The sequence below is a fragment of the Tachyglossus aculeatus genome, chromosome 16 (genome assembly GCF_015852505.1).
Source record: "Tachyglossus aculeatus isolate mTacAcu1 chromosome 16, mTacAcu1.pri, whole genome shotgun sequence".
In the NCBI taxonomy this organism is placed as follows: Eukaryota; Metazoa; Chordata; class Mammalia; order Monotremata; family Tachyglossidae; genus Tachyglossus; species Tachyglossus aculeatus.
Genome location: NC_052081.1, coordinates 23,878,060 through 23,892,627, shown reverse-complemented (window position 1 = coordinate 23,892,627; position 14,568 = coordinate 23,878,060). Strand labels below are relative to the sequence as shown.

At 41.6% G+C, this 14,568-nt stretch overlaps 1 protein-coding gene across 8 annotated transcripts in view; it reads right to left on the bottom strand.

Annotated features, from left to right (window-relative positions):
* Positions 1–602: 602 nt before the first annotated feature.
* The window catches only part of FGFR2 (fibroblast growth factor receptor 2), a 126,390-nt gene continuing 112,424 nt past the window's right edge, over positions 603–14,568 (bottom strand). For all 8 annotated transcript variants that reach the window (XM_038758391.1, XM_038758393.1, XM_038758392.1 and 5 more), the window contains 5 exons: positions 8,713–8,835; positions 8,046–8,116; positions 6,256–6,393; positions 4,506–4,611; positions 603–2,318 (listed from right to left, as the gene is read on the bottom strand). In XM_038758391.1, the coding sequence (XP_038614319.1) occupies positions 2,154–2,318; positions 4,506–4,611; positions 6,256–6,393; positions 8,046–8,116; positions 8,713–8,835 (603 nt within the window). In that variant the 3' untranslated portion in view covers positions 603–2,153. The remainder of the gene's footprint in view (positions 2,319–4,505; positions 4,612–6,255; positions 6,394–8,045; positions 8,117–8,712; positions 8,836–14,568) is intronic.

The window sequence follows — 14,568 nt, the reverse complement described above, 5'->3', positions numbered from 1 at the left end:
TGGCTTAGCACAGCATTTGGCACATAGTAGGAACTTAACCATTACCACATTTAAAAAAAATTTCCATGAGCAGTATCCAGGCTCCTAGGCTTTAATTACAGGAAAAGTCTTAATTGGCAAGTGGCCAACCCCCTCCTCATAAAATGTCTCTTGTTCTGATTGATAATATACCAGCCCTTGGATGATAGTTCAAGTTTCCTAAGTAAAAGGAAACAAAACCTGGGCATTTTTTAACCATTCTGAAGGAATCTTCAGCAATCCACCTTCCTCAGCCACCAACCATCCTCAACCATCCACCTTCTTCAGCCAGTCTCCTTCCTCTGGGCCACTTGACCCTCTGCTCAAATCTCAGAGGACAGTTTCATCCTCTACCAGCATCCTGTAGATGAAGCAATCAATCAATCAGTGGTATTTATTGAACGCTTACTGTGTTCAGAGCACCGTACTAAGCACCTGGGATAGCGTGCTGTCCCTGCTCACAAGGAGTTGTAAAAGGCCTTTTCAGGCCCTCCAGGAGGCAGGCCCACTCTATAGCAGCTTGGCCCGGTATCTGACAAGGCATCTTGCAAAGCAGAGCAAACCATTTTTTGAAGACACAAGTATTAAAAAAATAAGCTGCGTGACATTTATTGTGTCATGTTAACATTAATATCTGTAGAAACATTTTATTGTCAGTACAAAAGTTAACTGTTTTTTTAATACTTTCTCCAATTCTTTTAATACGAAAATCAGTGTAATTTGCATTCATATCACATGGCTATAGCAGACTGAGTGGGTGTTTTGAAAGCAAACACAATACTTTAACACAAAATGAGTAATACAGTAATAGTTTGTCTGATATCAGTGCTAGGCCTGATCTCTTGGTAAGGTCTTGCTGAAATTCGTGTGCAACAATCCCCTACAAAGCTGCAGTTTTTCTGGGAAAAGTCAGCATAACACTTCTCCTTTTTAATCTTAAATTGCCATATTCGAAAATCCTTAAAGGCCTCATTATGGCCAAAGGATCTGGAACCCATTATTGAAAATTCATTCAAGACAATATTAGCTAATTTGATTAATGTGCAACTTGGAGGCGGAGAGCTCAACAGCTCCTACATTCTGCTATTGTTTCAGCTAAACTCCTTCTTTGAAGGCTGGAAGGAGGCCTCCTCTAATAGAATGATTGTGCTATTGTCCTGGGAAGTAGAGCTTGATTGGCTTCAGTAGTAATCAGAAACCAGGGAGAGAGAGAGAGAATAAAATATCTTCTTATTAAAGTTTCTTTTTAATATGGGAATTTTGGTTTCATGAGAAGAATCACCTGAAACTAGAGTTTAAAGACAAATAAATCAAAGCTTAATTCCCCGAATTAGTTATACTGTATATTGTAAATATTTCTTTTTTTCAAAGGCTCTGGTAACTAGTAAAGTCTCAATAATATATCTACTTGTTCTCTGTGCTGCCTGCATAGAAATGCCATTTAAATTACAAAAAAACCCCTACAAACGATTAATTGTTTTGTACATTACTAATTAGTTAATAAATTAATGTTATACCATTTTCCCTGAAAGCAAAGTATTTTCCACCTCAGTTCGGTGAAAATTAAGAAATTAGGTGTAAGAACATCATTTTAGCAAATAGCTGTTAAAAAAAGGAGACTAATTTACTAGGTGCATTGGGACATCCATTCTTAAATCAATACAAAAAAATAATTCATTGTAAATATATAATATATATTTATACATATTTTGAATATATTTACATACACCCAGCACCTATGTACTGCACTTGTGCTCTGTAAGTGTGTGCCGACATATATTTTCTCCAAATATTACAAAATACACAAGGAAGGCAGAACGCAAGTTTGCCTTGAGTCCAAAGGATCCATTGCAGGTAGAGAGAGCCAATTGCTACTTTCGGCAAGTTGGGAAAATGGCAGTGTGCTCTGTCCATACACTACTTGGGCCCATTCTTCTTTTCCTGATGACGTTTAAGAGCTTCAGACTATATAATTCTTTACACAAGTCCCATCTATTCCTCCAAATATTTACTCCTAATATTCCATATGTACAAGCCATAACAATGCAGTCCTGGAGAAGACAACTCCATGATTCTAGCTGATGTTCATCGTTGCCATGTGTCTGTCTCTCTGAGGAAGCGATGATGAATTCTTTTCATGTCTTCACGCTGCCATTTATGTGCTGATACTTGGGAAGACATGGTTCATAAGGCATTGGATCTGGAGAGAAAACCGAGTCATCTCCTGAAGAACAAGAACTCCTGGTGTCAGGGTAGCTGGGTGAGTACTGTTCAAGAGGCCCACTGAGGTCCAAATACTCCTGAAATAGAGGAAGAAAAGACATTTCACTTTCAAACAGTGTTATCTTGAAGTGGCATTGGAGCAGGGCACAGATGAAAAGATGACTCTGGAAATGTTCTTCAAGTGTGGAACTGCTGGGAATGCCAGGGATTTGCACCAGAGACCGTAACCCAGAAAGACTTGCGTACATTTGTGCACTTTTAAAATTGCTGTGGTTTGTGGACAAACTCTGCCTCTGCTCTGTAATGAAAAAATCTACTGCAGATTGGCCTCTGCCTTTTAGAAAACCAGGACTCATTGAAAAGACTGGCAAGAAAATGCCCAACCCGAGACGATGGAAGTGTCGGTTCCAGCAATGTCTGCAACAACCGCACAACTGGAAACCAGTGCATTCACCACATCAAGAGAACTTTTTGCTGACAACGATAAAAACCAAGTTTTGTCCTAAATGAAACCATTTTTCTCAAGCATATGGTAATGCTTTCCAGAAAGACACTTCCATTTCCATATTCCTTTGGTCGATTGGACTATCTGCTTTTTATTGTAGGATATTACATTTAGCTTTCAAAATACAGGGGCAGACCTACAAATGTGAATGAAATATTCAAAAAGTGTTGGACTCTGTTAAATTAAAACATGTTTTCAGTCTACTTGTGGTTTCACAAAGTAGCCATAACCTTTCAAACCTGATATTAAAAAGACGAAGATCAGTGGAATCTAAATCTAGGGTTAAGGAGCTTATGCTAGCAACAATTTGGCAGGAGAATAAAGTTAGTTTCCTTTGAAACGATCCTTTCCTTTCAACTTCTGAAGGTCAGCTGCATTCATTTAAAAGCAATCTCTTCATTTATCAAGCTACAAGGCAGGCTCATTCCACAAAATGCAGTTTTAGAATTGTTGTCATTGATTACATTTTCAAAATCACTCCAATAATTTCCAGAGTGAATCCTTACAAATAAATTCTTAAAAAATAAACAAATAAATAAATAAATCCCAAGTCAATCCTTCCTAAAATATCAATTTATCTACTTCATGTTCCTGTGAGTTCAGTCTATCAGTTTCTCTCTGCCTTCAACTTGATTTCTTTTTTTAATGTAATGACCCATCTAAGACATCTTTCTTGGTCAGATCAGAGTCTCAATTTCTGCCACGAGCAGATGTGTCTCTCAGGCAGAGATGAAGTGCCTCAGTGAGGCAGAATAAGAGCCTTGCATGTTTTATGACAGTGCCCTCACTTTTCTGGAGGATACAGGAATTCACTGCTGCCTGTTTCCTAATTGGCTACTTCTATAAATTATCTCCCTCACCCCTACCCCACTGCTGGTTTTGGAGAGTTCTCGCCGACTGTTCAACCAGGACGTATTTTTGGCTGGGATAAAGTTATTGTAATAATCTCTGCCTCACAGTGCACTGGGAGGTAAGTTAGAGTGCTTTCCTCTGTTTGCACAAAAGATACTGAGGTAAAAAAGGTGAAAGAATAAGGAAGCCTCCAAACTGACTCAGAGGAATTTTAAAAGGAAAGAATGCATAGACTATGCTTATAGTAACAAGCATAGTCTATGCTTATAGTAATAAGCATATTCTCTCTCCTCCCATATTCTTCAAATGAAAAAAATCAGTTCTTTCAGGGACTCGGTCTAAGTTCATTAAAACATGCTAAGTAAAGGGCTTTTAGCCTTACACTAATTAGTATGGTGGGAAATCAAACTGGTCTATCAGCTCTCAGGCCCATGCTCTATCCACTATGCCATGCTGCTTCTCTGCTTCTACTATCCACCCCATCCTTCATGTCAACACCCTGGAAAGATATTGCTGCAAATCATTAGTGCTTGCACGTCTGTCTTTCTGTCTGCAAGCTTTCTATTCACGGCAGAAATCAGACCATGTGAGGAGGGATCTGAGGAAAAACATGATTTGATTAAACACATATTTCAACTCTGTATGACCCCAAAGGAAAAATGGATAAGCCAAATTAGAGAAATGGAGAGCAGTGTTTCACATTAAGAAATTCTAGTCATTGCTCATACCACACATTATGGCTTTCCCCCATAGACTGTAAGCTCATTTGGGGCAGGGAACATATCTGCTAATTCTGTTGGACTGTACTCTCCCGAGAGCTTAGAACAGTACTCTACGCATAGCAAGTACTAGGTAAATACCACTGATGGATTGATTGATTTCAGCATCGAGCCCAAATTTCACTCACCTCATTGGTTGTGAGAGTGAGAATTCGGTCCAGGTCTTCTACCAACTGTTTAAATGTTGGTCTTTGGGAGGGCACAGCATGCCAGCAGTCCCGCATCATCATATACCTGCAAAATATCCAAGTAGTTGGGCACATCAACTCACTGCATTCCTTGACCCCGACACAATGAACAACACCAAATTTTCACACTGGTTCAATGTTTGGGACATTTTCAGAGTCCTGGATCTCGTGCACCTCCTACACCTGAACGAACTGACACTGTGGCAGGATTGTGTTCTTGGGAAGTGAACTCATCTCAACCAGGACACATTTCAACCCCCTAATGAACTCTGAGCCGACCAGTCTCCCAGGCATTATCTCTGTTATGATTTCAGGTTGGCTCCACTGCCTCAAACCTTGCTAGTAAAGGCAATGGATACAATACGTGCCTTCATCTAAGACAACGTATAAATGCGGCCATTCATTAGACACACACTAATGCTCCCAGGTACCCCTGGGATTAATTCAACAAAATCACTACAAACCTACATACAATGGACTACAGTCTCTCGCAGAGTCACTTGGGGATCATAACATCGCATTTATTCTTAGTTAACCTTATGCCTTGGCTATTCTATGACCGTGTTTTGAAAGGCTCCTTCCTTTTAAATGTGAATCCGACTGAATGGCAGCCCCAAACATTGCTAACCTTTAACTTAATTCATACTTAAATGGGGCATAAACATTGTAGGACTCAGCTCAATGCCTTGGCGGTTGTGCTAAGCACTGCAGAGACAGACTTCTTGGTGGCATAGTAAGAGTACTGTAATAACCTCTGAAAATGTTAGAATTCAGGTATTGGTACATTAAGCGTGCAAGAAGGGAGAGAGATTTCCCCAAGTGATAGGGATCTTCATGGTTTATCAGTGGCCTCAAAAAGGACATAGAAAATGAAAGGGGTTTGAAAGAGATCAGTTTAGCAGTGGAAGATTTAAATGGCAAGTGATTATCAGAGCCTGGTGGGAAGCAGCAGGGCATAGTGATAGATCACGAGTCTGGGAGTCAGAAAGTCATGGGTTCTAATCCCAGCTCCACCACTGCTGTGTGACCTTGGGCAAGTCACTTCACTTCTCTGTGCCTCAGTTCCCTCATCTGTAAAATGTGGATTAAGACTTTGGGCCCCATGTGGGACAGGGACTGTGTCCAACCTGATTTCCTTGTATCCACCCCAGCGCTTAGTACAGTGCCTGGCACACCGTAAGTACTTAACAATACCAGAATTATTATTACTATTATCCATTAGCTGGTTAACAGGTGACCCTCCCTCCCCTGCCCTCTGGAGCACAGCCTTCTATGACACAGGCTGGCTGTAGGCAGAAACTCTGCCTTTCAAGTTTGCCTACACAGGAAGCTCAGTGAAAAGTATTACCATTCTAAAAAGTTCTAATGAAAGTAAAATGTGATCGCAGCAGTGAGATGGGGAGAGGGGGTAATTGGGAGTATTAAGGGTCTCCAGGCAGCAAGAATGAGGGCTTTATACTAGAATAAAATTATACTTCTGATTAAAATCCTATGCCTCTCGGAATGCCGCCTCTTTCTTTCGAACAAGTAACGGCTTTCAGCTGACTTATTTACCTTAGACCTGAGACAGAGCTCAGAAAAGTCGACCTAAAATTCTTCAGAAAATCAAGCATTGTCTACAGACTGGAGAAGTGCAATGGCAGTGTAGAGATGTTACAATCCCATCTATAAAGGAGAAAAACATCCTTACAGTTCATTGGTGCAATTTGCTGGTTTATCCATTCTATGTCCTTCCTTAAGCAATTTAAAGAGTTCTTCCACTGGAATTCCTGGATAAGGCGAGCCCCCTAAGGTAAAGATCTCCCACATTAGAACTCCAAATGACCACCTGTATGGAAAGCAGGGGGGAAAAAAAGCCAAAACAATTAGAATCAGAGAGACTAACTTCAGTAATAAATGAATAACAGTCCTGATTTGAATAAAGTGTAAAAAAGGCTGCCAGAAATGCAATCCCATTTGCACCTTTCTTTTTCTACCATGAGCGTGACTGAATTTTGAGGTCAATAAAATCAATCAGAGATATTCACTAAGCAACTACTGTGAGCACAGCACTGTACGAAGAATTCAGGAAAGGTAAATGGAGATTAATGATCATGTCCCTCCCCTCAAAATTTTAAAACCCAATCAGGCATCCTGGAAGTCAAATGATGAGGCAAAGATAGTGTCCTGATGGAATTCTTTTGAAGTTTAAAAGAAAAATGATCTTCCTAAATGTCGAGCTTCCGGTTCTAAAGACTCAACCCTTTTCATCTTCAAAGGCCTTTCCATATATTAAAGCTAATTCACCATCTCCTCCCATGGGTGACCCTGAAGGGGAATTACACTCACGCCCGAGCAGACGACAGAATGGGGCCAGCAAACCGATTCTTGCCCAGCCCAGTGAACTAGGAAGGTCCCCACTGGTAGTGGAGGAATATGAGACATGGCTCTTCAGAGGTCACAGATGGAGCTGGCTTTGGAGCCTGGATTAAATACTAAATTTAGTGCTCTCCTCTCAGGTGTTCAGTCCCTAATGCCAAATATCAAATCAGACCTACAAATGATAATTTGAAAACATTTCCCAGGGAAGAAAATGACCCTTTCTCCTGGCATTCCCTAATGCTATTATCTAAGGGGCTTTGGGTTGTTGTTTTTAAGCAACTGGTCAATGTAGCCAATTATCCAGATAATTCCAGTTATCCAGCCAATCGCTTTGACGGACGACTCAGTCAAAAGCAGTGATGGTAAACTGAATAACAGGAAAATTGAACCCAGGATGCTGGGCCATATTTGCAAAAGCAATTGCGGAACTAGGTGTGCTTATTATGGAACGAGAAACTGCATGGTTAATTTAAGGAGAGCAGTGGAAATATGAATGCAGTGTTCCTCTAAAATGTTAAACAAATCGAGAAAAAAAGTGTTACTAAAATTAGGGTGACAACAAGAAAAAAAGCCCTCAAAGGAATAAACTGATTATACTAGCCATTTTTACCTCACTGATACAATATTATCAGGCCTGCTAAAAGTAGACCAGGAAAGTTTCACCAACTAAATGCAGCAAGTAAAGTCCCTAGAAAGCCATAGACTAGAACTCAGATTTACATAAAGAGTCAAAAGGGACAAAAAAAGCCAGAGAGGGAAAGCTTCAAGATTACTTCTTTAAGGAAGTTAAGAACATGCCAAACCTGGCAAATTAGATAGCCACTTTGTGGTCGCACATCCGTAAATAAGTTCCAGGGTAGGGGGAAACTTCCGTACTGACAGAAGGAGGTTAGCATTTTCCACCTTTAATGTGCTTTGAAGCCGGGCAGATTAGTAACACAGCATTGGTTACCAGTCTACCATAAAATCCTTACTTTCTAAGGCCAATTCCTGCACCTCCCATTAATGGGTGAAATGCACCGACATAGAAGGAGGAGAAAAGCCAAAGAATATTACATCCTCAAAACTCTGAATGCGAACCAAAGAAGGAGAAGCTGAAGAAGAGTTTCCAGCACTTACACATCACTTTGATGTGTGTAGACTCTGTCAAACAGAGCTTCGGGTGCCATCCATTTGACTGGAAGCCGCCCCTACAAACAGTGGAGGTAAAATAAGGATCAACACATTACCAGGAGACTAACCATCATCCCAGCCAGGATCCCCATTTATTTTTAGGAATTAAGATACTCGGTTTGGAAATACAGGTGAAAAGATAACCACTAGCATGCACTGACATCATGCTTAAAGTTAAGTCTCAAATATGTCATTCAAATCACTTTTGCAAATAATTTTACCATTGTGTTCTTTAGCACTATGGTTTATATATTACCATGTATCTTTAATATTTTAAAAACAAACCATAACCCAGCAATTTCATGTCCCTGACCTATTTTGCTAGGTTTAGCATTTGCAACAAATGATGCATGACAGAACTAGTCAAAAGCAAAATGAATGCTGCAATTTACAAATTGATCTATTTCTTAAATATTTTAAAATATATCCCTCCATCCCCCCCCATATTGTGGGAACAATATTTGTCGCTGAATAGGAACAATTTAAGAGGGCTATCCCTGTTCCCTTGGGGCAAAAATTACATTTGTAAGGAAAAAGGTGGATTATAAATAAAATCATTTAAGTAAGTACTGAGAAAGCGAAAGGTCACAAGATAAAGAGGCCGTCGACTTACATTTGTAGTCTTTTTATAATAATCTATATTATTGATGTCTCGAGCCAGTCCAAAATCTGCTATTTTCATCACGTTGTTTTCTGTAACCAAAACATTTCTTGCTGCTAAATCTCGATGGATGCACTGAAAGAGAGAAGGGAGAGGTGCAATTGAAATAAAAATGCATCACGTTAATCTGGAGGCAATTTGTTCTCTTTTTAACATAATATGATCCTCATCACTTTTTTGAAAAGAATGTTCAGTCTATGTCTCCTTACTCCTCCAGAACCTTCAGTGATTGATGAAATATATAAATATATTTAAAAAAATATTTTTTACGTCAAGCACTATTCTAAGTGCTGGGGTAGATACAAATTAATCAGGTCAGACACAGTCCCTGTCCCATACTGGGCTCACAGTCTAAGCAGGAGGGAGAACAAGCATTGAATCCCCATTTTGCAGTTGAGGAAAATAAGGCAAAGAAATTAAGTCACTTGCCCCAGGTCACAAAGTGGGTAAGTGGTGGAGCTTGGATTAGAATCCAGGTCATTCATTCATTCAATCATATTTATTGAGCGCTTATTGTGTGTAGAGCACTGTACTAAGCGCTTAAATGTCCTCTGACTCCCAGGACATGCTTTTTCCACTAGGCCACCCTGCTTCCCTGATATCAATCCATCAATCAATCACATTTATTGAGCACTAACCGTGTGTAGAGCACTGTACTAGGTGCTTGGGAGAGTACCATATATCGAGTTGTTAGACACGTTCCCTGTCCATCTGAATTCCTGGCCCAAAGAATCTAGGTCCTCTGGGACTCATGTACTCTGAGCCAAGGCCTACAGGTATGCCCTTGGAGGACGGCAAATCTGACTACGCTCACCAGGGAAATGTGAGTGGCAGTCTCCCCAGCCCCAGCCCAGAATGGCATCCAGCAACTTCAGGAGTGAGTGGAAATGTACATCTCCACATAAAGGCAGTGTAATATGCAGAGTGATCCTGTCACCCGGCCTACCCTCCAGTAGATTTGCAATAGGCATCCTCCACAGATGGTACAGAGTGGTCAAATAGGACTTGCTCTAAGAAACACTATTCTTGCAAAGTAAAATAATCCCAACAATTTTAAGAGCAGCCACACTTAATTCAACATGGTTTTCAGAAGATCCTTCCACTCAGTGGGAAAACCAAACAAGTAACATCAAAGCGTTGAAGCACAACAAAGGGAAGATTTGATGTTATCATTGCTATTATCATCATCATTATATTATTATTGCTATTATCATTAACAATAACAGTATGTGTTAAACACTTACTAGCTGCCAAGCACTGTACTAAATCCTGGGATAGATACACATTGATTAGATCCCCCATTAGGCTCATCATCATCATCATCCCTCATGAGAAGCAGCGTGGCTCAGTAGAAAGAGCACGGGCATTGGAGTCAGAGGTCATGGGTTCAAATCCCTGTTCCGCCTATTGTCAGCTGTGTGACTTTGGGCAAGTCACTTCACTTCTGGGCCTCAGTTACCTCATCTGTAAAATGGGGATTAAGACTGTGAGTCCCCGGTGGGACAACCTGATCACCTTGTAACCTTCCCAGCACTTAGAACAGTGCCTTGCACATAGTAAGTGCTTAATAAATGCCATTATTATTATTATTATTATTGTTATTATTAGGCTCAAGGTCTAAGTAGGGAGGAGAACAGGGACCAAATCCCCATTCTTCAGATGAGGAAACTGAGGCACAGAGAAGTTAAGTTAGTTGCCCAGGGTTACACAGCAAGAATGAGGCAGACCTGGGATTAGATCCCAGTTCCCGATTCCCAGACCCGTGCTCTTTCTGCTAGATCCCGCTGCTTCTCAGAAAGAAATATTTTTTCTTCCGTGAATTTTGCCTCATTTCGAAATGCTTCCGAAGGGCTCAGACCTCACTTCAATCTGGAGGTGGAAACGCAAAGCAATACAGTTATGCCCCTGTCCGTCCAGGCAGGAAGAAGGTACTGTGAGCATGCTGCAAAGTAAGGTCTTTCTCAGAGCTCTCCAAAAAGTTTTGCATATGAGGGCTGAGACTGGATGAGTGTTTCTGCTATTTGGATGCTTCTCGGAATTAAACTTCCAAACTCCAGGCCAAACGTTCCAGGCTGCGCATCTCCCTGTGGACGGGAGCTTGAAGCCTGGCAACGTGTGTGGTCGGGAGTGTCTGGTTCCTTCTACCGATTTTCAGTGCCTGAGCTTGGGCTGCATGTGCTGATGAGGCAGGGGCTAGTGGAGATTCTGCTTTCCTAGCCTACCCTGCATGACAGTTTCAGTCTGAGAATGCTGCCTTATGGCAGTTCCTGACAATGATACCTAGGCTTGTTGAAAAGAGCCAAAAACAGTTTCGGGGAAACCCCATTGGTCTGGGATTTTTCCCTCAGGAAATAAAGGAGAAACAGATATTCCCATTTTCCTCAATACTGAAAAAACTGCTTGGCTTCAGCACATTGTTCTAAGCAAACTCTAGTGTTTAGTCTACAAAGAAATTAGCCCTAGAGCCCCTAGAGACGCTGCTTTTGCTACTGCTATTTGTCTTCTGAGAGCTTTCAAATCATCTTTTTTGCTATTGATGAGAGTTTTGCTCATTCAATTCTGAATCTGAAAGAAACCAGGTCAGATAGAGTTCCAGAATCCCTTTTTCCTCTCCCTGTCTTTCTTTTTGCGTCTGTCTCTGTTTCTCTCTGTGTCTCTGTCTCTGTGGCTTAGTGGATAGAGCACATGCCTAGGAGTCAGAAGGGGCTGGGTTCTAGTCCTGGCTGCACCACATAATAATAATAATAATGATGGCATTTATTAAGCGCTTACTATGTGCAAAGCACTGTTCTAAGCGCTGGGGAATTTACAAGGTGACCAGGTTGTCCCACGTGGGGCTCACCGTCTTAGTCCCCATTTTACAGAGGAGGTAACTGAGGCCCAGAGAAGTGAAGTGACTTGCCCAAAGTCACACAGCTGACAAGTGGCAGAGCCAGGATTTGAACCGATGACCTCTGACTTCAAAGCCCGTGCTCTTTCCACTGAGCCACGCTGCTTCGCAACTTCCCAAGCGCTTAGTACAGTGCTCTGCCCACAGCAAGCGCTCCATAAATACGACGGAATGAATGAATGAAGCACCGTTCTAAGCGCTGGGGGGTTACAAGGTGACCAGGTTGCCCCACGCGGGGCTCACAGTCTTCATCCCCATTTTACAGTTGGAACTGAGGCCCAGACAACTGAAGTGACTTGCCCAAATCAATCAATCGTATTCATTGAGCGCTTACTGTGTGCAGAGCACTGTACTAAGCGCTTGGGAAGTACCACATGGTACTGGGTGACCACATGTATGCTGGGTGACCTTGGGTAAGTCACTTAACTTCTCAGGGTCTCAGTTACCTCACCTGTAAAATGGGGGTTAAGACCATGAGCCTCATGTGGAACAGGGACTGTGTCCAACCTGATTAACTTATATCTACCCCAGCACTTAGAAAAGTGCTTGGCACATAGTAAGTGCTTAACAAGTACCATAATTATCATTATTATTCTCTCACTCTCTCTTTCTCTCTCTCTCTCTCGCTCTCTCTCTCTTTCTCTTCCCCCACCTTCCCTGCCTGTCTTTTCCTCTCTCTCTCTCTGTCTTTCCAGAGCTCTTCTACCACCTGGCCAGGAGCAGCCTCTTTCTCTGTGCTTTGGGTTATTTTTTTGACTTATTTCAGTGTGGATGGCTGTCATCTTGGATCTTCATTCCAAGCTTTCTGTAGTCACTGGCAAACCTTTGAAATCCTTGCTTTATTTTAGCAGTGCTCCAGAGGTTTTTTCGTTAGCTGTACTTTTTACTAGAAGGTACTAAGTTATTTTGGTCTTCAAAATAGACAGGATAAAACTGATTTATCTCACCGAGATGCAAAGTGACTTGATATCTTTGAAAACATAGTGTTCTACTTGAGTGACGTAAATCTCTGCAAATAATAATAATAATGGCATTTATTAAGCACTTACTATGTGCAAAGCACTGTTCTAAGCGCTGGGGAAGTTATAAGGTGATCAAGTTGTCCCACGGGGGCGCTCACAGTCTTAATCCCCATTTTACAGATGAGGTAACTGAGGCACAGAGAAGTCAAGTGACTTGCCCAAAGTCACACAACTGGCAATTGGCGGAGCCGGTATTTGAACCCATGACCTCTGACTCCAAAGCTCAGGCTCTTTCCACTGAGCCATGCTGCTTCTCTGCAGGGTGCAAACATCTACTGTTTCCAGACTGAGCAGCAAGGTCAAGATACAGTGGGTTTCTAGCTCTCATTTTGGGAATGTGTTCTTGTCTGAATGTGTAGAAGGGCTAGGAGATGTAGAGCCTGCATTGGCTGGAGTTTTTGCAGGGCAGGCAGTGCGAGAGGGGAATAGTTAGGTCCAACTGGAGATGAGTATACCTATTCCAGCCTCGAGAAGGATCAGAAAGTGGCCGCAGACCTGCAGTGACTGGCTCTCTGTGGACTATATATCCCTCTTCAGAGCTGTGAATGTAGCCTTGCTAAAAACCCAGAAAGCTAGAAGAATGATACTACCAGTTAACCTTCAGGGCGGAGAGCTGACATGAGAATCGAGTGTCCCATATAGCTCCTCATGAAGGCCAATTCCTCACTCTGAGGGAATGCGCAGGAGAAGACGATTGAATGGGGTGCATTGTCTAACTTTAATAGAAATATTTTTTAGTGCTCAGTGCTCCTGGCAAGTGAAATGGAATGTCAGCTATCCATTTAACGGGCCCTGTCCCCAGCTCATAACTCTTACGGTTTAGAAGAAAAACACTACTGCTATGATAAATACGTGATGGGTTTCATCTTACTAGCTGTTTTCATTCTATTTGAATTGCACTGTGAATTTTCCTTAATAGGCAGCACCGACCAACCCAGTAGCAACAACAACAACAAAAAACGCTCCCAAAAATCCATTGCAAAATTAAAAGGCGCACATTAAAACAAACCTTCATGCTTTGTGACACAATGATAGACCCTAATCAGCAAAACAGCAAGGCCTAGTAGAAAATGCCCATGAGACAGGGGCCTGGATTTAATCCTGGATCCAGCATTTGCCTGCTGTGTGACCCTGAGCAGGTCACATCATCAATGGATCAGTGGTATTTACTGAGTGCTTATTGTGTGCAGAGCACTGTACTAAGCGCTTAACTGCTCTGTACCCAGTTTCCTCATCTGTAAAATGAGGATTAAATGCCTGTTCTCCCTCTCCCTTAGATTGTGACCCCCATGAGGGGCAGGGACTGTGTCTAACCAGATTATCTTGTATCAACCCCAGAGCTTAGTATCGAACACAGTACTAAGTTGGCTCTTAAAAAATACAGCAATTACTACTATTATTATTATTTTAACTTTAATTATGGACACATGATATGGCATGGGGAGGAACTTGTGTTTATAGGTTTGATCAAACTTTTAAGAGGTCCATTATTTTACCTAATTATGAAAACAGCATTGAAAAAGATTCAAGGAATAGAAGACATTCCAGAGAAGATATAAGGGGAAGCAGTGTGGTCTGATGGCTAGAGCAGGAGCTTGGGAGTCAGAAGGACCTGGTTTCTAATCCTAGCACTGCTACTTGTCTGCTGTGTAACCTTGAGTAAGTCATTTAATTTCTCTGTCCCTCAGTTCCCTCATTTTTAAAATGGGGATTAAGACTCTGAGCCCCAAGTGGGACATGGACTGCATCCAACCTGATTAGCTTGTATGTACCCTAGAGTTTAGTACAGTGCTTGTTATCTAGAAAGCACTTAACAAATACCATAAAAAGGAGCTCTACACGGCAAGTATACACGCTCTTTCAACCAAGTTACTTTCTTCAGACATACCATTTGTG